Source organism: Meriones unguiculatus, chromosome 3 (genome assembly GCF_030254825.1).
Source record: "Meriones unguiculatus strain TT.TT164.6M chromosome 3, Bangor_MerUng_6.1, whole genome shotgun sequence".
Taxonomy (NCBI): Eukaryota; Metazoa; Chordata; class Mammalia; order Rodentia; family Muridae; genus Meriones; species Meriones unguiculatus.
Window position 1 is genome coordinate 47,223,266 of NC_083351.1, and position 26,529 is coordinate 47,249,794.

The 26,529-nt window shown below is 50.2% G+C and overlaps 1 protein-coding gene across 7 annotated transcripts in view; it reads right to left on the minus strand.

The window, feature by feature from the left end:
- Epb41l4b (erythrocyte membrane protein band 4.1 like 4B) overlaps positions 1-24,714 on the minus strand; it is a 152,902-nt gene extending 128,188 nt beyond the window's left edge. For 2 of the 7 annotated variants that reach the window (XM_060379944.1, XM_060379943.1), the window contains exon 1: positions 23,795-24,714. In XM_060379944.1, the coding sequence (XP_060235927.1) occupies positions 23,795-24,100 (306 nt within the window). In that variant the 5' untranslated portion in view covers positions 24,101-24,714. Of the gene's footprint in view, positions 1-5,737; positions 5,777-22,485; positions 23,010-23,794 lie in introns of those variants that run through there. The other 5 variants (XM_021628125.2, XM_060379942.1, XM_060379946.1 and 2 more) reach the window with 4 other exon arrangements.
- Positions 24,715-26,529: the final 1,815 nt, after the last annotated feature.

Below are 26,529 nucleotides of genomic sequence, written 5' to 3' on the forward strand. Positions count from 1 at the left end.
GGAGAGCCCTGCGCACACACTGTGGAAGTTCTTTTTGCTGTCAGATGGCAGACAACTCCCTCCCTTGCGGTTCTGCAACTAAATAACTCCATTTCAGTAACTATGTAACACATCCCCACGGAAGCAGCAGAAAGAACAAAGTTTTGGTGGGTGTAGATGTCTCCCCAAACTGCCCTGCAACTCAGTGCTGTGAGGGCTACAGAGATGACAGAGCTGGAAGGGCACCTGTCCAAAAAGCACGAGAACTGAGTTTGGAGCTCCAGAACCCACATTAAAAGGTAAAGAAAAAAAGAAGCCAGTGTAGGCCATCCACACCACCCTAGCACTGGGCTGGAGGTGTGGGCCACAGAGACAGGTGGGTCCCCAAAGCGCAACCGGCAGCCCAAGGAAACTGTTGAGTTTAGGGTTCAATGACAGGCACCAGACACCAACTGCTGGCTCCACACACGCCTGCACACACCCATACTCACAACCCCAAGGTGCCACCTCATGCCCAGCACTCCCTAAACCCAGTCCCAGAGGAACCCATCCTTGACTCTGATCATGCTTTTCAACGTCAGAGGTCACTCTCCTCAGGATGACCTCCAGATCTGACTGCACAGCTACAAACACTGGCAATGGAGACAAGGGCTTGGGTTTTGAGTCCTGACTCTTGTTCAGGGCCTTGCTCCCAGGTTTACCTATAGGACACACCCAGTGGTGGCACTAGCCTCACTCTAGGCAGCATGCCTATCAGCAGAGGGTGGAGATCCGCTTCTTGATGTTATGTGGCTGAGCAGTGATGAGGCCAAAGTGCACACTGCACGCTGACCCCTTCAAACTCTTACATCAAAAGCTTGACCTTGGAATGTCATTGTATTTGGAAACAGGGTTTGTTTAAAGAAGCCCTGTTAGGTTAGAGCAAGGCTCTCATGACGATCCCTAATCCACCTGACTGATGTGTATATAGAAGGGGCAGACAGGGGTTGGTAAGATGGCTCAACAATAAAGGTGCCTGCTGCCAAGCCTGGTGACTGAGTTCAAGCCCAAGAACTCACATGTTGGAAGGAGAGAACATATTCCCATCGCTGTCCTCTGACCTCCACATGTATGCTGTGGTGCCCCTGTGCACACACACAAAACACGTAAATTAAGATAAATACATGTGAAAAAAGGAAGAAAGAGGAGAGGAGAGAGGGGAAGACAAGGCAGGACAGGACAGAGAGACAGGAGGGACGAACATGGTCTGAGGAAAGCAGAAGACAGGACAAGGGCGACAGAGTAGCCACTCCCATCCAAGGAGAAAAGCTGAAGGAAACCACTGCCCCCAGCACTGTGCTCTCAACTCCAGTTGGTTTCCATGGTTTCAGGTTCCCAGCAGGTGGCACACTGCTCTGACAGCCCTACTCAGCTAATAGAGGGAAGGATGGGGGGAGGGGTAAAGGGCCAGGTTGGACTCTAGGTCCCAACGCCCTACAGCCAGCATGGTCTGACTCCACCCCTTCACCTTGTGAGACTGCTTCTTCTGTAAGGTGAAGATGGAAGCCCGTGCTGCCAAGGGTGTGAGGACAAAATGAGGAAGCCCTGCTGCCACGGGGAAGGAGAACCAGTGTCCAGGACCTGTACTCTACCCATCCGGCTGTAAGCCAGGGCCTTTGCCGTGTGGCAGCCCTTAGGCTCTTCGCATGGTCTTCCCAGAGCTGATGCTGAGGAGGAAGCCTGGTGGCCTCCTGGGCCAAAGACAACAATGCCCAGGATGCTTTTGGGTCTAGGACATTCTATAAAAGAGGGCAACAAACAGCAGTTAGTGAGTAGAAAAGCCAATGAGGTATTTCCTTTAACACTGTCTGTGATGAGTTTGGCTGTTCAAACAGCCCTAAAACTGTAACTGAGGCATCTTCATCCATTCATCTGGTGCAGACACATACAAATGAAGCTGTTTTCATGGATGGGTTTAAACCTCTGCTCTTTCTTATTTTTTTCCCTTGGGTGGGTGGTGGTGAATCTGTAGTTCTGTGGAGTTTTGGGGTTTTTGTTTGTTTGTTGTTTTTAATGCAGGGGCTAGAGAAGTGGCTCAGGGGTAAAGAGCGCTTGTTGCTCTTGCAGAGGACCCAGATTCCATTCCCAGCACCCACATGGCAGCTGGGAACTACTGGTAGCTCCAGCTCCGGAGTGCTTTATGCCCTCTTCTGGTCTCCAAAGTCAGGAATCACACATGTGCTGCACTTGCACACAAACTGCCAAACATGCAGACACAAAAAAATAAGAATAAATAAATCTTTTTAAAAACAGCCAGGTGTGGCTGTATGCACCTTTAAGCCCAACACGCAGGAGGCAGCGGCAGGTGGATCTCTTGTTAGTTCAAGGCCTGTCTGGTCTATCTAGCAAGTTCCAGGCCAGCCAGAGGTAAGTACACTGGGACAGCTTGTCTCAAAAAACCAAACCAAACCAAACCAAACAAACAAAAATATCAAAAAAAAAAAAAAAAAAAAAAGGAAAAAAAGAAACCCCCAAAAGAGTAAAAGTAAAGGCTACTGCCTGACTGTGGGAAGGCAGAGAGGAGCTAAGAGTGTAGCTTAGTGGTAGCGCACAGAGGAGAGGGAAGCACATGGAGAAAAGGAAAGTGTGAGACTCACAGTCTCCCCTCAGGTTTGGGTTTGTAAGGAGGGCATCAAAATGTCTCCCTGAGGCACATGGTTTGCAACTAATGTGAGCTGCTGTGATTAAAATCATGGCTGCACGTTCACCACACAAAGTCAATCTTGCCCAGCCATTAAGTGAGAAAAAATACATCCCAATTATATATGCATTTTTGCAAGGGACAATGGAATGCCAAGCAGGGCACAAGCCTGAACCAGGACTATTGCGAAATGTTATTTTAAAATAGAATGCACATGTAGGAAATTATTTACAGAATGAAACACCTAAGAACAAATATAGTAACTGCCCAGGTTGGTCATAAACTCACCTCAACTTCCACCAGTTCGAGCAGAACACACCTGGAATGGCATAGGGCCCCAAGGCCCTGGCACCAAACCAGACTTGAACTACCCCCAATCCCATGCCTTCTAAGAAACCCAGAGAATGCAAAGGAGGAAGAGCGTCAATAACAGGGTTGCCACACATTCTGAGCAACTTCTAGTGGAGGCCACACACAGAACACTGACCACAAGGGATGGGAAGGGGTCACCACAACAACCTAGTCAACGGCCACTCAGGCAATGCAGAGTACATATAACGTTTTTCTGGTGTTTGAAGAATCTAGGAATATGACTTTTTATATAAAACAGGTAGTATGTTTTAACTTTGCTTAGACCTCTAGTTGACTTCTCTAAAACACTGAAGTGTGACATACATAGAAAATGCACAGGCACAGTTAAGGCGTTCCCCAGTGTGGAAGTCCTGGGAAGGGGAAACCCTGGGTAGCCACTCTTTAGGATAGGAATCCAAAACTTTCCCAGTTTAACTTCAACCTGCTGGAGGATTCCATGTGCCTCATCCGAGGTTTCTCCCCTCCTTCCTTCCCTCGGCACCACAGATTTATTGCTTCTGTTCTGAAGTCCACATCTATGGAATCACAGGGTGTTTATCTTTCACTGGAGTGCAGGGAGAGCACCCTAGGATTCCCAGGTAGGCCTGCATCCATCAACAAAGGCGCAGGTGGCACTTTACAATTCTAGAGGGAAGAGAAATGAGAGCCAGTGAATTCACCTTTTGTGTGCTCACCCACAGAAGAGAAAGGACCTGGAACCATAGAGCAGGGAGGAGATTAAGACCAGATGATGGGCGGTGCAGAGGTCAAAGTCAATGGAAGGGGAGGCTCTGTTTCCTGATCAAAGGGACAGGAAAAGGACTGAGCAAGTGACAGCTGACATCAGAAAGAAGCCAGAGTTCATGGTGCCCAAGAAAGCAGGAAGCAAGCAAACCCAGAAGAGAATCCGAGACTGGAAGGTGCCCTGTGTTGCCCCCTGGGGACAGCAGGCAGGGTTCCAGGAAGGAGGGAGCAACAGACAGCTAGATACGCTGCTTATTTTGCAGCTCCTCACTGGCTTTTCTGTGTTTGTCTTCCCTGCTCACTAGCCCACAGCCAGCCTCAGGGATGCAGCATTTCCCCCTTCTCAATCAACTGCCTGTTTACACCAGTAGAAAATTTCACACTGTGGACAATTTCAGACAAAAGGTCAATGGACTAGTAAATACCTGTCCCTCAGCTTTAGCCATGCTCACCATTCCATGCCATCTCTTCCTCCCCTGGGCTGCCATTGATTTTTTTTTTTCCTTTAAAAAAAAAATTCTTTTTTTGGGACAGGCGCTAAGCAGTGTTTCTATAGAAATGCACACATCTGAGCTGTGTGACAAATGGAAACATCTGTGTGACCCCCACTCCTCCATCCACCCAAAGGCAACCGCTATTCTGATTTGCTTTCTCCACAGATGGGTTCTGCCCATCAGATCTGCCTATAAATGGAATCACAGGCTCCCCTTTCCAGTAAGGTTAACTTCGCTCAGGATAATGGGCATGAATGCCAAAATGAATCTCCACAATCCAATTTGAGCTAAGGCCAGTGGTGTAACCAGGCACAGAGGCTGGGGCAGGATGACCACTTGGGCCCAGGAGTTCCAGGCCAGCAGAGGTAACACAACCTCATGTCCTATTTTTTTTTTTAAAGAAAAGAAGAGAAGATTGCATTCAAGCCAAGCTAGCATCAGCATGTCTCTATCACCTTTCCTGTACTTACCTCTATAAATATCTAGAAAGCCTTGAAATCCATATTTCAGATAGAATAACCCCCACGGGGACTCAGTGGCACTGTTCTGAATGAACTGCTGCTGGCCCTGTGTCTATGTCACAGGCTCCATTTCTGGACCTGCAGTGTCCATTTGTAAGGGTCTGTCTGCCCCGGTGTTTCAACAGAGCTGACTTTTGCCATCCTCAGAAGAGCAAGCTGGACTGCTACGATCTTTTTTTTTTTTTACCCCTCTAGTGTTCTTTCTCAGCAATTCACAAGAACCCACAATGTTCTCTCCAAGTGTAGAAGACACCGTATCTCACTACATTGCCAGTGGCTTGGGGAAAGCTACACCTATTAGTCAGTCTTGACTCTGTCTGGTGCCTGGCTTGATTCTGTGTACACAGCACCACTCAGTAAATGCCTGCCTATGTTTTCTCTCTCCTTGGAAAGTGTTGACACCTACCATGCTTAAGGCAACAGAGCAGAGAGCAGAAGCTGCCTCTCTTTCATCACTGGTACCAGCTGCTAACAGTGAGACTACACCCATGCTCAGGTGCTCTGGGCTCAGAGTTCACAGGAGGCAGCTAGCCAGCGCTTGGCAGGGAGCAAGCATCTCACTACATCACCGATGGCTGTGCAGTTTCCTGGTCACCCTGGCCAGAAGTCCCATTCAAACCTTCCCAGATCTCTCCCTAGGTCTCTTGTGCTGGTCTCATGTAAACCAACACGGAATAAAGGAGTAAGGGTTTGTGGCACCTCAAAATAAATAAATAAATACGTAAATAAATAAATAAATAAATAAATAGGACTTTACGAAAACAAGGACCCAGTGACCCCTTCTTTAAGGTGTTCCCCTCTGTAGGCTCTCAGTTTCAGCAACTTGCCATGCACAAAACATGGGGGGACTTCTGCCCTTCGCCATAAGTCCAGCCACCAAAATCACTGGATTCCAAGTCCACAACCCCCAGTACCCACTCTTCCTGCCCAGACCAGGCAGAGTAACTGACAGCTGCAGTTCAACTCACCTGTGACTGCCTGCCACCCAGCATCCTTTGACTCCTAACGCCACTGCTCTAGAACACCTAGTGGCCATGGCTTTCCTCCCCACCTCCCAGCATTAACAGTCAGAAGCTAGCAGCATGCCCTCCTCAGGGAGGCTGGTCCTGCCTGGACCATCTACATCAGCTCTCTCTCTCCTCCCCCTCAAAACCATCCCCAACCAAAGCCTCTTCTCTTCCCAGTGAATTCCACAGAGCCTCACTTGTCCAGCTGGGACAGTGCTTGTTATTCTGCTTCATACTGCGGTCATCAGAAAAGCATGGCAACGAGCTAGCTCAAAAATCAAAAGAATACGCAGAATTCTCTCTAGGTCTCAGCCGCTGTATAACTTGCTCAAGCTGTCAGAACAAAATACCATGGACTCACTGTTAACAACAGAAGTGCATATTCAAGGTGGAGGCGTGCTAGTTTGTCTGGGGGCCTCTTCTGCTGGCTTATAGAAGCCATCGACCCTCTTCCTGTTGCTCACACAGTGGTCCCCGCGTGTCTGTGTCCTGATCACCTCTTCACATGAAGACAACAGTCACGTTGGACTGAGGACTACCTGACCGGCCTCAGGAAAGACCTTACCCCATAGTAGGGACTAGGATGTCACTGTACAAATGTGAGAGAGAAGGAGGGAGCTTGATGCAGCTTATGAGAGCGACCTCCTCAGCCAAATGGGAGGAACAGTGACTGCTCTGTGCCTTGCGGGATCCCTCTGAGGAGGGCTATAAGCACTCAGGAAGATCCATGGCCTTACAGCCTTCAGGCCAACCCTCAGTCCTACTGTGTGTCATATGCACCCAGTGAGTGTCTTTTCCATGAGGGCCACTTTGGATTCCTGCATCACTACAGACAAGTTAAGGATCCCCTTCCCCATGACAAGGACCAAACTCCCTCAACCTTTCCAAAAATACAAGAAGCAGTGCATGTGAAGACTGACAGCATGTGCTGCCATGAGTTTACTTCTTAAAGGTATGAACAGGGTGACCAGTTGCATTTTTTAGGATCTTGGGGAAAAATGTTCTCCCTCTCGACTTAAAAGCACAGAACCGTCATGATGAGATGTTTAGTAGGAAACAGTATTTTCCTCCTTTTTCGATTCAAGAAACCAGACTGTTTCTCTGTTCTCATGGTCTAAGTATGTCATTGCCCAAAATGGGGGGGGACACGTATGTGTAGGTATAGGGGAAATGGGGGGAGGGATGCATATGACTGTGACATCAGAGCATGACATCAGGTATCTTCCTCAATCACTGTCAACTTTGTTTTCATTTTTTAAAGTTAGCAAACAAAGTATTACATACCATGGCATTTTCATTTTTTAATATTTCTGAATTACTTCATTTATCATATGATCATTCTGCCTGCACTATGTGCATGCCTGGCATCCACTGAGGTCAGAAGAGGACATCAGGTCCCCTAAAACTAGAATTACAGATGGTTGTGAGACACCACATGGGTGCTGGAAACAGAACCTGGGTCCTTGCTTAGCCATCTCTCCAGCCCTGTACCATTTTTTTAAAAACAAATGTGTTTTCAGTAGATCACGTTTTCCCATCTCTCCCCTGCTGTACTGTGATCCTGCTAATCTCCCTGTATGGCCCCTAGGCTCTTTTCCTCTTTCATCTCCCATAGATTCTCTTGCCTATCCTATACCCACACCTACCCTTGACCCCATCCTTCTTCATTGCCTGATTATTTTTTGAGACACTCTCTCCCGCTACACCTACAGCTCACCAAGTTGTGCTGGCTGGTGACCAGAGGGAGTTCCTGGACCTGCCTATCTCTGGCTTCCCAGTAAAGACACAGGCACATGCCACTGAGCTTTTACACAGCACTGTCGACTCACACTCAAGTTCTCATGCTTGCTTGGCAAACATTTTATGGACTGAATCACCTCACCAAACAGCCCCCACCCCAGAATTTTAAAGAAATTAGGGAAAGATGAAGCACAGAAGGCTGGAGCCAGGCTTCCTGGGCCAATACCCATTCTAGAGACAAGATCCCAGATGAGACCTGACTGTTTGACACCTGTTGTCTCGTTCATTAAAAGAAGGGACACACTACCTTATAAAGCACTGGAAGGCTACAGAGTGATGCCTGAGCAGCTCTGCACACAGATTGGAGCTCTGCTGGTACAGAGCAAATACAGCTTCAGGGGACAACCTTTATTTGGGGTAACCTCTACTTTTCAGGAGCCCTCGTCACTCATTTTCAACACACAGTGCTCTTCCCAAACCAGTCGGCTTACCCCACTATGCTCACAGCTCAATGTTCAACATTTAACATTTGGGGGGACACATGACGAAACTGACCCAGCCCAATTAAGCCAAGAACTTGAACCAACAGTTCTGCTCAGCAGCTCCTTGCAAGGCCTTGCAGATGATTTCTGCTCCCAGAGCTGTATCACGTATGCTGTGCATAGGCTACAGGGTTCATTTCATTCTTACCCTTCAACTTCAAAGGCTGCGCTTACAGCAACCACAGCTAGCACAGGCTCAAAGGGCCAAGGTTAGGAGGAGACAACAACATTCCAGAGCAGGCTCGGCAGGAGCCCGGAACCTTCATGTATTTTGCATGCTCACTATGTGCACTCCAGGAGCTACTTAACCACCCTGTGCTTCCATCTCCTCAGCTGTAGAATAAGGGTGTCGGTAGAACTACCTGGGACACAGGTCTACGCCAAGCCATAAAACCAGGGTGTTGAACAAGGAAAATGGCTGCTGATGCACCCTAAGAAGACATTACGCTAAGTCAAGGCAGGCGGACAGTAACTGCCACCCATTGTAGGGTTCTACTTAAAAGCCCAGCGTCAGCAAATCCACGGAAGACAAAAGATTAAGTTGCCTAGAGCAAAGGACAGTGGGGAGTGCCTGCTTAATGGGTGCAAGGTGCACAACACTGAGTATAACAGACATCACCCACGGCAAACTTCACGTCATACCAGTCTTAACACCGTAAGAAATCATTTGCAAAGATAAAAGGCCGGGAGAGTTAGGCATTATTCTAATTACTGTGTAAAGAACAACTATTATCTGAAACACACTAGGTCTGCCTGTGACAAAAGTGCCCTGCAGGGTCTAGTGCAGGAAGGGGCGGCAGGGTGAGGGAACCAGGCGACAAGCTCCGTCAACTTGGTAGCTGGAGCGATGACCACGCCCTCAAGAGGTTAGAAGACAACTAAAAAGGAATCAATACCAGGTGTAGTGATAACACACCTGAATCCCAGCACCCCGAAAGGCTGAGCAGGAGGAGTGCCATGAGTTTAGGGCCAGTCTGGGACACACAGTGAATTCCAGGCCAGCCTTAAGCTACATACCAAAACCTTGCCTCAAAATAAATAAATAAATAAATAAAAAGAAAAGCAGCTAACAAAAGGCGAACAGCAAGACTGGGTGAGGAGTGGGGGCTTGCTCAGGGGCTGGAGGGTAGCAGTCACGAAGAGTGTGGGACTGTTAATTTTATACCTGAAAATGGCTCAAGTCTTGTTCTGCTGGTTCGACCTATGGGATATGAGGCCAAATCCTTACTGTGGAGTATTCCCTAAAATTAGAACATCTACAATCTGACAGACAACAGGTACTATGAGTAAGAGCCTGGTTCTCTCTCGCTCGCTTGCTCTCTCTCTCTGAAATGTGTGTGTGCAGGTACACACACATACCCCTAAGATGTGGACCTTTCAAACACCACTTCTTCATTTTAATGATGCCCAAGAAATCACCTGATAGCCTTGAAACATTATGAGAACACCATCCTGCCCCACCTATACCCAGTAACCCTGGGGGTTACCAAGAACCTGGGGTGTGCCCTAGAAAGTGGACTTTAGAAACCTTTTTTTAAAAAAGCTCTGTTACAGGGGCTATAGAGATGGCTCAGTAGTTAAAGCTATTGACTGATCTTCTAGAGGACCCAGGTTCAATTTCCAGCATCCACACGGCAGTTTACAACTGTCTATAACTCCAGTCCCAGGGGATCCCACACCTTCTGCCCTCCACAGGCACCAGGCATGCCCATGACACATAGACATACATGGAAGCAAAATACACACACGCATAAAATAAATAAATAAAAATTTAAAAACCATCAAGGGTAACCCATTAGCTCCAGAAAAAGCAAGGACTCAGGCCACGATGCTCTGAAGGCTGGCACACTGTACAGAGATGCATGAGCCCAGCCTATTTGAACTCTGGGACAGCTGGGGAGGGAAGACCCTCACCCCACTGAGTTTTGTCCTTTCAGTGAAGTCCTAGAGTCCTGGAGCCTGGGAGAGGAACAGCCTATAGCAGGTTCACCTCGGACATCAGGACAAGTCACTCTGTCTCCTTTTTAGGAGGAGCGGGGAAGGTACAAAGGAAGTCAAGGACAATCCTGTACCCTGCCCTACATGAGCTCCTGGCGAGTGGGGCCCTGTCTCTGAACATCTGCCATCCCCACAGAGGGTCTTACATAAGCTAGGAGTTCTGTGGTTTGTTTCTTTTGATAAATGAAATAGCTAAAATAGAGCAGGTCTCTTTGGTAAATATGGCATACACTAGCCATCTGGGCAACTCCTACATGGGGAAGGCTCATCTCTCTGTGAGTGAATAAACCAAACGACGCATTACAGTAATTCCAGAGCATGCAACCCTTTCTCTTCTAAAAGAGAACACAAGGCAGGGAGGGGGCTCAGGAGTTAACAACGTTCTTGCTATGCAAGCGTGAAAACTTGAGTTCAGATGCTCAGAACCCATGTTAAGAAGCCCAATGCAGAAAAGTACACGTCTGCAATCTCAACACTCCTAATGGGAGGCAGACAAATCCCTGGAAGCTCACAGGCCAGCTAGCCTGATGGACACCCAGTCAACAGTAAAGAAATCCTGCCACAAACAAGGTGAGGAGCGGGACCGACACCCAAGGTTGGCCTCTAACCTCCACGGGCACCTGTCTGTCTCACACACAAAGACAACAAACATCAGCTTTCCATTTTTCTTTAGCAGTCTCTTTAAATAAGACTATAAATTTTACTTCAAATGTCATTGCTTGTAAAAGATATGGTCTCACGTCTACCCTAGGATGTGTGCCTCAGCTTCCTTAGGACTGAGATTACAAGCATGCACTTCCACACTTGGCTGAAACTACAGACTTCTTGCTCTGCAGAAAAAAGGGGGGAGGGGCAGTGGGTCTCAGCCCTCACCACAACGCCGAGGATTCAAAGCTAAACAAACCCCTAGATTTATAACAGTAGCATATCCTGGGAAAGCATTCCCAACCTTGGCTTCCCCATTCTCCCATGAAGACAGTCCTGAGCCCATAAAGTCTCCTCATCATACTGGATCTGCCACTGGTGGCTCAGAAGACTGACCTGGACCCCATTTTCAAGCCAGCCTGGGCCCCTCCCTGAACCCTGACCAGCCACCCTCGCTGTCATCAAAGAGCTACTGATGCTGACTAACAGATACAGAGCAGGTTGCTCAAGCCTTGGTCTCAAGTCCCAGCCCACAGGGCAATAAGAGGCTTGTGGCTGATGAATGCCAGGGATGGGCAGCTGAGAGCGCACGGCAGGTTAATAACTAACCCTCCTGGGCCTTTACCAAATATCGGGTGCCTGGAAGAATATCATGGGCCAGGGAACCCAGCTGTGGCTGGGAAGAGCCCCAGTCTGCTTTAGAAGAGGCAGAGAATGAAGCCTCCAGGAGAGTGTGGCAGGCTAAGCGAGTGGGTATCACCAAGAGGGAGCTGCATGATGGAAGCTGCCTTGCTGATACTCTCGTCACGGGCTGGAGAGAGCAGTGAGCATTCCCAGGCAGCTGGGAAAGCAAATCCACCCGAACCAGGCTTTGGACCAGGTGGTCTCCACTGGCTCCATGAAGCCGACCACTCCTCACTCCAACTGTCCTACAGTCAGCTGGCTTCATTCTCTCTGGAGTGTCCTCTGGCTCTGTGTTCCCTGAAACACACTGGCATATCCAGATGGGAGAGACAGAAAGGGCTTTGCAGAGGGCCCCTTGTAAGGGTAAAGGGTACCCAGACAGGAGGGAATGGGATAAAAAAGTGTCTATCTAGGAGCTGGTGCTGAAACTGAGAGCAGAAACTGAGAGCAGACAGAAGAAAAAAGAAAACATTCCTTCCTCACATCTGCCGAGAGGAATCTGGACCCCTTCCAGGAGGCAAGAACAATGGGAGAAGGTTAGGGAGGGCCAGAGCTGCGAGTATAAATGAGTAACAGTATGCCTGGGTAAATACTGAACCCCATGTCTATATAACTTAGGGTCTATTATACAGTTCCGGGGGCGGAGGGCAGCCCAGGCCATGAGGTGCTTACTTTAAAAGCATGAGGACCTAAACTCAATCTCTAAATCCCACCTATGAAAAGCCAAGTATGGTGGCGCACACTTTTAATACCCTGGTGCTGGGAAAGAAAACAGATAGATTCTTGGAACTCCTGGCCAGCTAGATTAACAGAATCCAGGCCAATTAAGAGACTCTGTCTAAAAATGAAAAATAAAATTAAAAAAAAAAAAAAGCATGGCCCGAGAGCTGGCTCATTGCATAAAGTGCCTGCTGTGGGAGCTGGGGGCCCAGACTCCGCATAAAGGTAGAAAGGCAGAACTGATTCCACAGAGTTTTCCTCTGATCTCCACACACTCGCTGTGTCACATGCATTCACACATCACACACACAAACAGAGAATAATATTAAAAAAAAAAAAAAGAAAAGTACATGGCACCTGAGAAATAGCACCCTAAATTATCCTCTGGCCTCCCCAAACACATGCACTCATGCACACACCCACGCATACACATCTGTACCTGTACACGCATGCTGGAACACACACACACACACACACACACACACACACACGGTGGGAAGATTCTATGTCTCACCCCTGCTCACCCAAAGCCCCCCCCCCCCCCCCGAAGCTGCTAATGGAGCTCCTGCTGAGCGGCAGTGGAGTCAGACACTAACAGCTCCTCCTCAGTGAGTGAGGCTGCCAAGAAAGCCTGCCGGCTGCGTGTGCTCTGAGGAGGGGGATAGGATGGCCTTCGTAAGGTGTAGGTATGAAGGCCAAAGAGCATAACACAATGGCAATGCACAGTGAGAGCAGGTAGAAATCACAGTGCAGGGCCCAGAAGGCAATATGTGTGACTAAGGAACACTTAATCCCATCACTAACTGGGGGAAGGGAAGATGGGGGAGGGGAGGGACGAGGGGGCTGGCTCAGTAGCAGGATACCTACCCAGCATTCATGAGGATCTGGTTCAACCCCACTAGACCACAGGCATAAAGCAAAAATGCTGCAGAATGCTTGACACTAGAGAAGAAGGGATGGCTGATGCCTTGATGTGCTTTGAGGATGCTGGGAAACAACTTGGTATAGCTTTAAGAGGCCCAGCCTACCCCACCCCCATGCTAAGTAGGCAGCCTGGAAAAGACACTGGCATAGTCCGCACCTGGGACCAAGTCAAGGAGGTTTGACAAAGTGGGTTTTTTTTTTTCCCCAAACAGCTCTAAACTGAAAACATCCAAACGTCTCCAAAGGATAAACTGATCCATTACAGTTATGCAACAAAGTAACTGAAGAGCGGTTAGCACCCCAAGAACCTCATCATCATGGATGGGTCTCACATGCACAAAGCTAGAGGAAAAACCACCTCAGCTCACAGTGCAGGAAATTAACAGTGCACCGCTTAGAGAAGTCCTTAAACAAAAAGATTGGGATGAAAGGCAAGCTTCAGGAGGGAAAACAGGAATCCGGCCCAGCAAAGAGTTTCAGAACCGTGTCTGCACGGGGGATCGGTCTCCGCTTAAGCTGGGTGGTGGAAGTGCAAGGATCTTCCCTGCATTGTTTTCATCCAAACTCTTCCTGTTCTAGAACATCTGACCATGTATAATTGCTCACGCCTAGCACTGGGGAGGCTAAGGTTAGGAGGTTCCATGTGAGTTTGAAACCAGCATGGGCCACAGAGTGAGCTCCAGGTCAAAAACAAACAAACCAACCAACCACAAGTTCTTTTGTGATTATATTTCCCTTTTTAATATGCTGGGCAGAAGGAACACTTGCCAGTTCTGGGCAGCTCCAACAAAAGTGTAACTGGCCATCACCTCCCACCACCACCACCAGGCAGTGTTACGGAGCAACACAGCAAGTCCCAGTGGAGGCGCCAGAATTCCAACCATCAGGAGGCGAGGGCACAGCAGGTAGAGGGGCCTGTCGCCAAGCCTGAGGGCGATCCCCAGGGCCCACAGGATAAAAGGAGAGCACCAACTCCTGTAAGGTTGTCTTCTATCTGGCAAATATGCACCATGGCATGTGCGCACCCTCTCATCCCAAAACACACACTAATTAATTAATTAAAATAAATAAGACAGAAGCGCTGAGAGCATCCACTGCTCCCACGACAGCAGCCCTACTGAATGGGGAGGACTGAGGTAATGAAGTCTAAAACTCATAAAACCATCTGACTAGGATAAATGGATAAACAATATACAGCATACAGGCTACAACTAAGAGGGTCACTGCCAAGTGATACAAGCCAAATGGGCAAATGCTACAGGATTCTACTTTACCAATTTGAGAGCAGTCAACCTCAAAGGAACAAAAAATAAAATGGCGGGTGCCAGGAGCTAGGATATATACCTGGAATGGAAGAAGGCTAAGCTTGGCCTTTTAATACTATGCAAAGTTGTTTTTGAGGATCCCAACAACATCTAGAAATGGGGCTGGGCGACAGTGTGTGTGGTGGGGGAGATGCAGAGTTGGTGTTCAAATGGGGCTTCAGGAGAGGAAAAAAGTTCTAGAGATGTGTGGTATAATGGCTACATTCTTAAAGACTGTTTAAAGGTAAGCTCTGTGTTACCTTATGACTTTTGAAAAAGTTCTACTTCAGAGTAGGTGCAACTGAACAAGGTAGCAGGCATAGAATTGACACTATCGGGCCACTCAAAAGCCATGATCATGACAATGATGACAATAGTCAGATGAGGATCTGGACATGGAAGAACATCACAGGGCCAAGGGATGCCTCCTCTGCAGGCACCTGTGGATGTATGCTCAGAGAGGCCAGCAAGGTGGATGACCTCATTCCTAGAACCAAATTCAGCTTTGGGTACCAAGGAATCACTTGGTAGGCCCATGGTAGGACAAAACCCTGAGGAATCTTCCAGGTTTTTTGGTTTGGTTTGGTTTGGTTTGGTGTTGGTTTTTGGTTTTTCAAGACAAGTTTTCCAGGGATGGAGAGATGGCTCAGAGGTTAAGAGCACTGGGTGCTCTTCCAGAGGTCCAGAGTTCAATTCCCAGCAACCACATGGTGGCTCACAACCATGTATGATGAGATCTGGTGTCCTCTTCTGACCTGCAGGCATACATGCAGGCAGAACACTGTATACATAATAAATAAATAAACCAAAATAAACAGACAAACAAAGAAACGAGGCTTTGCTGCTTTCAACAGCCCTGGCTGTCCTGGAACTCACTCCGTAGATCAGGCTGGCCTCAAATGCACAGAGATTACCCCCGCCTGTGACTCATGAACGCTGGGATTAAAGGTGTGCACTGTGCCCAACCAGCTTCCAGTTCTTAGCTATCAGAAGGGAAGGCTGTGCACACTGCCCGCTAGGACGGGAGGAGGGGGAGCGGGGGGAGGGAATGGGGAAGCACACAGAACCAAAACTCCAGACATGAGAGACAGTGCCGTGAAGCACAGCCAAGGAAGCTTCCTGTCCTCCCTGAGAGATGCCAGGAACACACGGTTAAACAGGAGGACTGCTTGTGCACCTGAGCTGGAGGAAGCAATGGAAAAGGAGTCCGGGAACCCAGACTGGATCTGGATGGACCACATTTACCAGGCCTGTGGCCTGTGGCCATCTGCTCTCTAGAAACCCCCTGGAAGGAAAAGGTAATACCTCGCCAGGCAAGGCCATTAAAGAAATGACACAAATTCTGTGAGCCTGGGAGGCAGGGTGCTTAACAGACAGGATAGCAGATGCTCTGCATATCAACCTCCAACCCCCAGAGACAGACAAGGCAGAGGCAGGTATTACTCACTTGCCACACACAGAGAGACAGGGCAGACAAGCCAGCCAGAAGCAGAGGGTGAGACGCTCAGGAAGCCCGCACACTTGGAAAATGATTTGCTAAGAAAAGGACAGGCCCGGCAATGGAGAATACTTGCCTAGCCATGTCAGGGCTGTGGGTTCAACTCCCAGGCTACAAAACAAATCAAACAAAACCTTCCCTGCTTATCAGCCTGTATACAAAAGCACACAGGACAAGGAACAAAGGGCAGAGCAGCACTTGCTCCACAGCAGAATGGGGAGATAAAAAATGGTTTTCTTGATGATAGTTTTAAGGTTGTTCTACTAGGCACTTCTTTATGAAGACTGCTTTCCAGCCAGGTGTTGAAGAATGGCATTCAAGTCAAAAGGGGCTGGCGGTGGTGCCACACGCCTCAGGTGGGGGCATTCGCTTCAGGACGTAGTGGCAGGCGGATGGATCTCTGTGAGTTAGAGGCCAGCCTCGTCTACAGAGTGAGGTCCAGGGCAGCCAGGGCTACACAGAGAAACACAGTCTTGAAAACCAAATAACAAACTGCACTCAACCAGTCTACCAAAGATGGGAACTCAGGTTCTGGAAGTCCCAAGTGACCTTCAAAGGCAGAAATATTCTGGGGTACCCGTGCACCTGTAGACCTGTGAACCCCTGGGACAGGCTCGGAGCCACTCACTCATGCCATGTCCAGCTGAGCTTCCAGAGAGTTCTTGGGCCATTCCCTCCACACTCTCTGCCTGAAGCTGGACCCTGCTAGCTGAGTGGCTTCAGGCAAGCTTCCTAACTTGCCAGCTAAGCCTGACTTTCCTGTAGAACTCTGGGGAAAACAGTCTTTGTGAACTTCCAGAAGGATAATCCCAGAAGCCCTGAGCACTGAGCCAGGTACACACACTTCAAAGGTCCCTCACAAAGGTCGAGTCAGAGTTTACAGTCCTCCACACCCCGCCCCCAAGACAGTGAGTTCCTCTCTCCCACCCTCCATGCATTTGCACCTGCTGCCCAGATACCTTCCAGCAAAATACAACAGCTGTGCTCCTCTGCATCCTTTGGGACAGTCCCAGCCACTGTGGGCATCAAGCCTCTCCTACAGTACCACACAGTTCAGTGGCTCCTCCCTGTACTGCTCCCCACAGGATTACATGTCTACCGTTGACTATGAACTCAAGAAACACCCTCCCACAACACATTGGAAGACCTTCATAGGCCTCTATTAACTACAGAAAATCTGCCTTGAACAAGCAAACACATTTTGGAAATTTTTTTTGTAAGTGGACATTAAAATCAAATGACCAGGTAAGATGATACAGTCAGCTGGAGAGGAACCACAGAGGCTGAAGATGCAAGACTAGAGACACTGGGGTGGAGGGGGCACAGGCTGGGCTCCGGGCCATATCCAGCAGACCAGCTTTAACTGGGAGCTTTCACAGGCATTCCTGAACAGACTCCGGCTGCAGCCTCCCTATCTAATTGCCTGGATCTCTGCTCAGGGGTCCTGGGTTCTTCCAAAATGCCCAGAAAGGCATTTGTCATCCTTGAGTTTTACAGGAGAGAGTTGGGGTCTCAGCCCACAATTAAGAAGCAAAAAAAAAAAAAACAAAAACAAAAAAAAAAACAGCTTAGGAAAGAAACAATTTGTTTTAATCTACAGCTCCAAATTATAGGAACTTGAAGCAACTAGTCCCATCCACAGTCTAGCGCAGAGAGAGAATGAATCCATGCACACTTACTGCTCAAGCTGCTTTCTCTACTCTTTAACAACTCAGGACCCAACCCCAGGCAATGGTGCTGTCCACGTTGAGGCTGCTCTTCCCATATCAGTTAACATAACCAAGACAGTCCCAGGAGTCAGGCCCAAAGGTCAACCTGATCCAGACAATCCCTCACTAAGAGCGGGTCTGCACTGTGTCAAGTTAACAATTAAGACTCTTCCAGCTGATGGTCCCTGATGCAAGGAACTCGGGGAACTGTCAACAGGAGGAAGGATGGGAGAAGAGAAGTGCTTCTCACCCAGGTATTGCGCTCAGACAACCACATGGCAGTACGTTCCTGGAATGTACATTCCTCAGCCTCACTCTAAGACCATCTCCAATTGGCCCGCATAAGTTCATCACCCAAAATACATATTTCCACATCAATGCAAAGATTAAAAGTTTAGATGAAGATGGAGCACGATGTCACTAGTGGTTCCAACCTGTCATGAAATCTGAGAAGCTGTTTTAATATCTCTGGTCTCCCCATATTTTTCTAATCCTTCTGCTGGCAACCTGGTTCTAACTGTGGAGATGAAGGAGAAAAATGCACTGATAAATCAGTAGGTGACCCTGGCAGTAAAAAGCTCGCTGGGCGATGGACAGAGTGCAGGCTCCTTTTGAAGAGGGTTTTTCTCTCGGTAGAGCAGAGTAGCAGAAGGGGACGTCTGCAGCCAGCCAGCCGAAGAGATCCAGCATCGGGAAGGGCATGTATTGGAGGATAAAGAAGAAGAGGATCTCTGGGTACCAGGGTAGAAGTTTGCTACATTTCTAGGCAAAAAGGTAAAGGAAAAGCTGACCCCCCACAGCCTTCTGATTTTTCAAAACCAGAGACAGAAGTCAATGAGACTAAGTACTTAGCAAGTTAATGTTTGTTCAGAGCCCTGTACCTCTGGAGGGTCATTTTAGTTTCCTGGAAGAGACTAGGGGAGCCCTAACTCACCAACCACACCCCCGCTCCTGAGGTTGACCAGTGCGGCACCAGCTTCAGGGACCTAGTCTCTATCTCAGCCTACCAGGGAAAGGTGCCTACCACTCACCTCTCTCACTCCCAGCTCGGCTCACCGTTTATAGTAAAGACATCCTTTACTGAAACAACACAATCTCAGGACCCATGGAGACGGATACCCAAGGCTCCCTAGAGTCCACCGAAAGTCTGGCAAAGGATGGGGCACGTGCCGAATGCAGGGCCATCATTCACTAATATCTATTTCTAGGAAAAGACCTGGAGCAGCAAGGCAGCTGAGGCAGCCAGACCTTGGGGGTTTCCTTTGTGCTTTTTCATTCTTCCCACAATAGTGGGTGAAGGGAGGCCTATCATCCACACACGCTCCACACTGGCACCGTGCCCTTCCCCCACATACTCACCTGATTCCACCTATGAACTGCCCTGAGGCCCTCTGCCCCTCTCCCAGAGATGCCCTCATTACCCTTCCCCTGGAGTACTGCCACAGCCTAGCTGGCATCACGTTCCTCCTGCTCAACCTCCACTCCACTGCAGCAAAAGCAGGCTCTATGAAGCCCAGGCCAATACCCAGGTCAAAGACTGCCCCACCTCCACCACATACTCACGTGAGCAAGCAGGCACGCATGCATGCATGCATACACACACACACACACACACACACACATGCCACCCACGCCCATAGTGGGTTTACTGCACAGTGCAATTGCCTTTGGCTGTCCCCAGAGACAGAGTGTTTTGGAGAGTGTGGTGGGGCGGCAGTTATCAGTGTCCTCTGCAGTGGAGGGTTGTGAGCAGCCAGGGGCTCAGCTCCCTGAAATACCAAACCCAGGATCCCAGGGGTAAACTCTGTGGACTTTTAAATTTTTTCTTATCTTACGTATATTGTGTTTTGCCTACATTTGTCTGTGCACCACCTGTGTTCCGGGTGGGTGCCGTGGGTACTCCAGAACCACAGCTACCAAACAGCTGTGAGCTGTCAGGTAATCGAACCGGGGTCCTCTGGAAGAACAGCCAGTGTTCTGAACTGCCGAAGCCTCTTCTGCTCCAAGGGCTTTGCAAATATTCATTTGGAGAAGAAAATAACACACACACACACACACACACACACACACAAACACACACAGCACTTTCTTCAGATGAAATGAAAACATTGAACACATGCCTGCGGTCTCAGCACCAGAGAAGGCTAAGGCAGGAGGATTGCTGGAAGTTGCCAACTGGGCAACACACTGAAACATCTTAACTTAAAAAAAGAGAAAGAAAAACGTCTGAGAAAGCCTGTCTCGCTCCTGACTGTCAGAAACAAATCTCACCCGTTTTTGCATAGGCAAGAATAGTGGTTCCAATGCCGCAACCTAATCCTACAACCCAGCTCGCTCTATGCCTTCCTGGAGCAGCCCGTTCCAGCTTTCCAGGGAGTGACTCAGGAAAGCTACTTCATGGGCTCTGGCCTCGGTCACCTACACACACACTGGATAGGATGCATTCTTTCAGTTCCTAAATAAGGCATGTGATCTTTATGCTGTGCCATGTTTGTTCTACCAGTCCTTCTAAGCCTGTGAAGAGCCTCCTTTCCTCTCCCAAAGTGAGGCTTCTTAGAAAAGCATCCCTCATACAGCATCCTGCTTCCAATTCCACTCCAAGAGCCAGTCAACAGGAAACCTGCCTGTTACAGCTCACTTTTGCTTTTCTAAAGTCCATATTACAATTTTTTTTCAAAAGCTTCTCCACGTTCCAAAGAAAGGAATGAGAAGTTTAAGAAATTATAACTTTCTAGCAATCCTCCAACATCTTGCAATTTACTGAGGCATTCTAATTTGTTTTTAAGCATTTCATCTCCCCATTTTAAGAACGGGGAAACCGACACTCTGAGCTTCCATTGCCCAAGGTGGCACAGTCGCGCTCTAAGGTAACACTGAAATTTTCCACGTTTGTACTGTACCCTAATGAGTCAATGCCAAGCTCTAGATACAGTGAGAGCAACTGTGCCAAATGTTACACTGGCCAACCAGCAAGGCATGGTGGGAGTCCTAACAGGCAAGCCACTAGTCCCAACAGCTTTGCACACAGGGCTGCTTAAAGATCGCACGCACTCTTGCAGGCAACAGAGGCGGGGCGGAGCAGAGGCCGCCCAGGCACAAGCGATGCCAGGGATTTAGTCAACAGAGAGGTAATAGCCAACAGTGGGTGCTGCTGCCAAGCACAGCATCCAGTGGGAGCTGCAGCCGCGTTCACAGAGGCAGGCGCCTGGCTCCCTCAGACCACACCTGAAGGCTGGGCACGGCCAGACCAACAGGAGGGAGGTGCCCTCCGTGGGAGGGCCGGGTTTCTGAAGGGACGTGGCTCTGGGTGGCACTGTGGGTGTCACCTGGGAGCTGGGCTTGTACATCGTGTTATAGGTGGGGGCTCAAAAGACTGAGAAAGTCTTTTTTTTTTTTAATCCTGACTGAGAAAGCTCTACCTACATGAAGGACTCAGGACATCCAGGAATGCTGGCAGATTTAACCAATCAGACCACCCACCTCCAAGCCTGTTGGGAAGAAACTCAGTGGAAAATGAGAGGCATCTTCCTTTGATTGTGACAACTGGACCTTGGCTTTGCCAAGTGACAGTGGGTTTAAGATGCTATCATTTCAAGCATCAAAAACTTCAGGAAGTTCTCCATACCCCACACCCCCATGCGCCCTACCTCAACCCTCTGGAGCATCCCACTAAGGAATGTTTCTCCTGTTAGCCTCACTTAGAATACAAAACCATCTTTCCAATGTGTCTTCCAAGCCATATCTCACTGACCTTTGTGTTTACAGCGAGTAGCTTAGCACATTGGAGACACCCCATAAATGATGAGTAACTGCACGGAGGTGCCACAGCCTGGTCATACGGAGGGTGTTACTGTGTTTGAGGCCATTTCAGAACACAAGTGACTATCCTGAGAGAGGCTAATAAAAAGGTTTATGACAACACATTACCACTTTTGTGTGCTGAGCAAAGGAATTCTTAAAGCTAAGGCCACCAGAGGGTTTTAATTACAAAGGAGTCATAGTCTGGCCAGGTCCCTAGGTCTCTGTGGAAGTGATCCAATACAGAAGGAAGCTTAGGGGTATCAGGTCAAAGGTAAATCCTATCTGTGTGACAAGCAGCCAGACAAGGCCAGAACCCAGGAAGCAGTAAACATCCGGAGACAGCAGAAAAAGCACAACTGGGGTCAAATGCCTAGAAGGAGGCACAAAAAGGGGATTCAGTAAAGTGGGTCTAAGGAACAACACAAACACTACAAATTCACAGGGGAGCCAGCTGCCTGGCGATACACCTCGGAACTGGGAGAATTAATTACAGGAACTAACACTCAGATGTGGGAAGATTAGTGGAGGAGACTAAGCGATGCAATGCTAATATCTAATAAATCTTTAAATCAATGAGCCATGTTCACTGGTAATCTTTCTTCATCTTTCCTCCTTGAGAGCTCACACGACAAAGCCAGGGTTTGCTTTTTGTTTGCCTACAGACATGGTACACGGTCATATGTCTGTATGTATACATAAAACTGGAGGTTCATTCAATCACTCACGTATCAAAAAAAAAAAAAACATCAAAAGGATCTGCCATCAGAAGGAAACCCGAGATAGAGGAATTCTTCTGTGCCCTTTTATAAAAAGAGAAAAACCTTTTAAGAAGCCAGTGTTCTCCTCCCCCTGTGGCCCCAACAGCTGCAGTTAGTCAGCATCCCAACCTGTTCATCTGTGTACCTGTTTTGATCTCTTTAGCACATAGGCGCTTCACTCCGTTTGCAATTTTTCATCTCAGAAACACCACTTAAGCCTGTCACACAAACCTGACAGCAGCAATACATTTCATAAGCCAATTATCCCTGGGGAACAGACAAGAAAACCACCCGGCAAGGAGCCTGGACAAAGTTCCCAAGGATAGCATTCCTTTGCCAGATGCAAACTGCGCCACATCCTCTCCCAACCCAAGCTGCCCACTCACCTAGTCTCTGCTGCCCGCTCTCAGGCTGCCTCTCCTGGCTGCATCAGAGGTGGAGAGCCTCATTCTTGGGGAGCAGTGACATGAATGCTTTTTAAAAAACAACAGCTCTGGGCTGGGAAATGTCGGCACCTTTTCTATGAAAAGGCCCCGCAAGGATATTTTCATAACAAAATGCTCTCCTATGGAGCACAGGAACCACAAAAATGAAACTACCGTAAATTGAAATTGTCTCCAAATTAAACCCACACAAAGAAGCATTAGAGTCCAGGCAAGGAAGGCTGATTTCTCCCATCTGAGACCCCTTACAGGCTGAGTCCTCTCCTTAAGTCCAAAGAATTCCTGCCACCCGTTATAGATTGTCCGGAGGCCTAAACGCTGCAGACAATCGGTAACTCATCTAAAGCTCCATTACTGCGGTGTCTTCAGTCATGCCCAAAGACTCCCGCAGCGTGGGGTGAAAAGCAGGCACCCGCTAGAGCGTCGGTTTGATCGGATCTGACTGGCCCCTTCGGGAAGAAAGGCTCTTTTGGCGGCTGGACTCTGTACCGGAGATACTGGCGCTGGCCTAGCTTGCCACTGGAACTGGGCCCGGGTGCAACCACCTGTGGGTGTGTGGCCGGGACACAGGCCCTGGCGCTGCCACCCAGGGATGCCCTGCACGTCCCATGCACACCGCCCGGAGAGGGTCGGTAAGCCAGTTCAGAAGGGGCTGGGACCAACTCCCAGCACCTTGTCCGTTCAAAGTTGACCTGGCCGGCGAGTTGGCTTCCAAGTCGCTCCACCCCCTGCGAGGTTGTGAGCTATGGGGTACTCTCGGATAGGAGTAGGGGCTATCCATAGGGGAATCGGCAGAAAGCAGAGGCAAAACTGTTCTCTAACCCTCCTCCCAAACTCGGGGCACCTGCTGAGCAGCAGGCAAGGGTTTCCTCTCCAGTGCTTCAGGGCCTCATACCAAAAACATTCTACTCAACCCAGTATCGGAAGGCCAACATTGGCAGGGAACGCTGGCCATCTGCGCCAAGGGGAGGGGACATGGGGACGTAGAGACAGTGTGCCACGGGGTAGACGTGAGGCCCCAAAACCTAGGTGGGCGCCAAAGAAGCCCCAACCCTGCGGTGCAGAGTGCCAAAGCCCGGAGCATAGCTGGGCTGGTGGTCCCGGGAGGGTTCACGGCTAGGGAAAACTGGAAGATGGGGGAGGGGTCCCCAAAGGGCGGCCCGGCAAGGCTCCCAGAGGGAAACACTGGGGCAGGGGGCTCTGCCCCAAGGGTTGCAGGCTGCCAGTGCCCCGCACGCGCCGCGTCACTCACCGGCAGGTCCACGCTCACTTCGGTTCCGTCGAGCAGGAAGACTCGGCAGTAGAGGGTAGCCCTGGCAGCTCCAGAGGCGGAGATGTGCACAGCCGCGCCGCCCGTGAGCAGGGGCCCGCCGCCGGCCGGGAACACGCTGCCCCCGGGCGCAGCGGGCAGCACCGAGGAGCCGCCGGCGGCGGCCGGGCCCCCTCGCGGACCCCCGTCCCGCTCGTCCCCCAGCCCGGCGGCCCCGCGCCCCGCGGCGCCCCGCGCGTAGCGCTGCATGGAGCGGCGGCCAAAGGTCCGGCGCAGGAACCGCAGCATCCTGGCCGGGGGCGCCCCCTGCCTCCGCCCCCTGCGCTGCCGCCGCGCCGCCGCCCGGGAGCGCCCGGCGACGCCGTCAGTGCCCGCCGCGCCGCGCCGCCTCCCGCGGGCTGCGGCCCCGGGCTCGCTCCCGCCCAGCCGAGGCCAAGGCCGCGCTCCGGCCGCCCGCGGGGCGCGCCGGCCCGGCCAGCGCCCGCCGCGAGTGGCCGCGCGGGAGAGAGCGCGCACGGGCGGCCCAGGGGACCGTCCCGCTGCTGTCGCCGCTGTCGCCGCCGCCGCGCTACGGGCGGCCGGTTGGTGCCGGCTGCTGCGTGACCGCCGCACACCCCCGAAACGCGCCGCGGGGGGAACCGGCTGCGGGCTGCTCCCGCGCCGCGCGCCGGCCGAGGGCCAGCCCGAGCAGAGCGCCTGCGTGCTCCGGGCGCGCTCGCTCCCACTCGCGCCGCGCCTGGCCGGAGGAGGCCCCTGCCTAGCGCCGCTCCCGGGGCGCCTTTTCCTGCGCCCGCAGCCCCCGCCTCCCACCTGGGAGGGCTGCACCTCCAGCCCGCGCCGCCGCCGCCGCCGCGGGCACTGCAGCACGCCCTCCTCCCACGGGGCTGCGCCGGGCCTGTGCTGCCCCCTGCCGGCCCGAGCGCCCCCTGCTGCTGTAGGTGCGCTCACGTGAGCTGCTGTAGGTGTTTCCGGGGGCGCAGGACCCCTGAGAGGTCCCGAGAGTTCTCCTCCCTCGGACGGATAAGAAAGCCAGGATGCCTCCTTCCTCGGAAAACATGCCCCTGGGGCAAAGAAAAACACTTCTCTTTCTGAGAGAGAAACCAGAACACCAACAGTACTCAGTTTCCCCTTCTGCAGGAGAGGTGGAGTAGGCGACCTGGAAGGTCCTCTGCGACTTAATTAAATTCTATCAGTTTAAAATCTCATCCCTGGCTGCAGCTTTAACCTTCCAGTCCAATGGACTCGTTCCAGATAAGAAAACTGAGGCCTGTGAGGAGGGGAAGTACTTTTCCAGACACATACAGGGTGTCTGCCTTCGGAGACACCCTGCTTCAAGGACCTCGTTCCTGCTCAGGATTAAGGCAAGTGCCTGCATAAGCGATTGCTACTGAGAAGCAATTGGACAGGCTTCTGGAAAGCAAAGTAGAATTGCATAGGGCACAACGATTTGCTAACGTCGAGCAATGCCCACGGGTTCTGGGTTTGCCCACAGACTAGAGGGTTGTCCCGTGCTGCTGAATGAGGAATGTGGGAAATGAGGCTGAAAGGAGGCCAGGCCTTTGGGGAAAGCAACGCTGCTGCTTATCAGGCCCTAATTTGGTGCCAGAAAATACACTACGCCCTTTCTATGTGTCTTAATTTAGCCTGTTCGCATATAGGTTATTATCCCGATTGTACAAAGGAAGAAACTAAGCTTAAGAGACTGACAGACCGACTCCAGCGTCTGACTGGGCTCCAGAGTTATTGGTGGAACATGTAACATGATTGGCAAGCAAGTTTAAGAGAGAGCTGGGGAAGCAGTGGCCTCGGCAAAACAAAGAAGACAAGGGAGGAATATAGGAGTCATTCCTAAGCAGACATTTATTGAAAACCAGGCGCTGTCTTAGATTTCATCGTTTGCGTCTTTATTAATCCTCATTCCAACTCTCTTGATAGTTCTATGCGTTTCCATTCTCCTAGGTGGATTTTGGAACTTAAGTATGTAATATGCTTGCCCAAGGTCTGGGAGCTGCCTGACATTCATTCTGTGATATTATGGGGACAACCCATGTGACAGTATGCTCTGAGAGGTAGCTACAGTAAGCCATTAGATACCCAGTCTGCTCCCACATCCTCAGCAAGGCTTACCAGATATTACGTACATGTCGCCGTTGCCGAGGCCAGCCGACTGGTTCCCGAGGACATCCCCAGGAACGCTGCAGAAGAATGAGTAATATCCACTCAAAGATGCCCACCCTTGTGCTTTACATTTGCAATGTCGTGTTTTACCCTAGGAGGCAAAAGGGGCTTTGTTCTATGACTAAGTTAGAAAGGTTGACTTAGAGGTATTCGCTCACTATTATAACCAGTGGAATCAAAGGGGATGTTATTGGGGGGACAGAAGGGTCAGGGTGAGAGAAGTGGCTGTGACAAAGGCAACAGCTGTCAAAATAAGGGACCAGAGGCTAAGGGATGCAGGCACACTCTAGAACAGTGGTTCTCAACCTGTGGGTCGCCCCCCTCCTGGTTGGGGTTGCATATCAGGCATTTATATGACAGTTCATAACCATAGCAAAATTACTGTTATGAAGTAGCAATGAAAATAATTTTATGATTGGGGATCACCGCAACATGAGGAACTGTAGGAAAGGGTCTCTGCATTAGGAAGGTTAGAAGCATGAAAGTCTAGAAGAAATGCATCATCAACCTCAGCCTGTATGGAGCCCCCAGAACGGTAA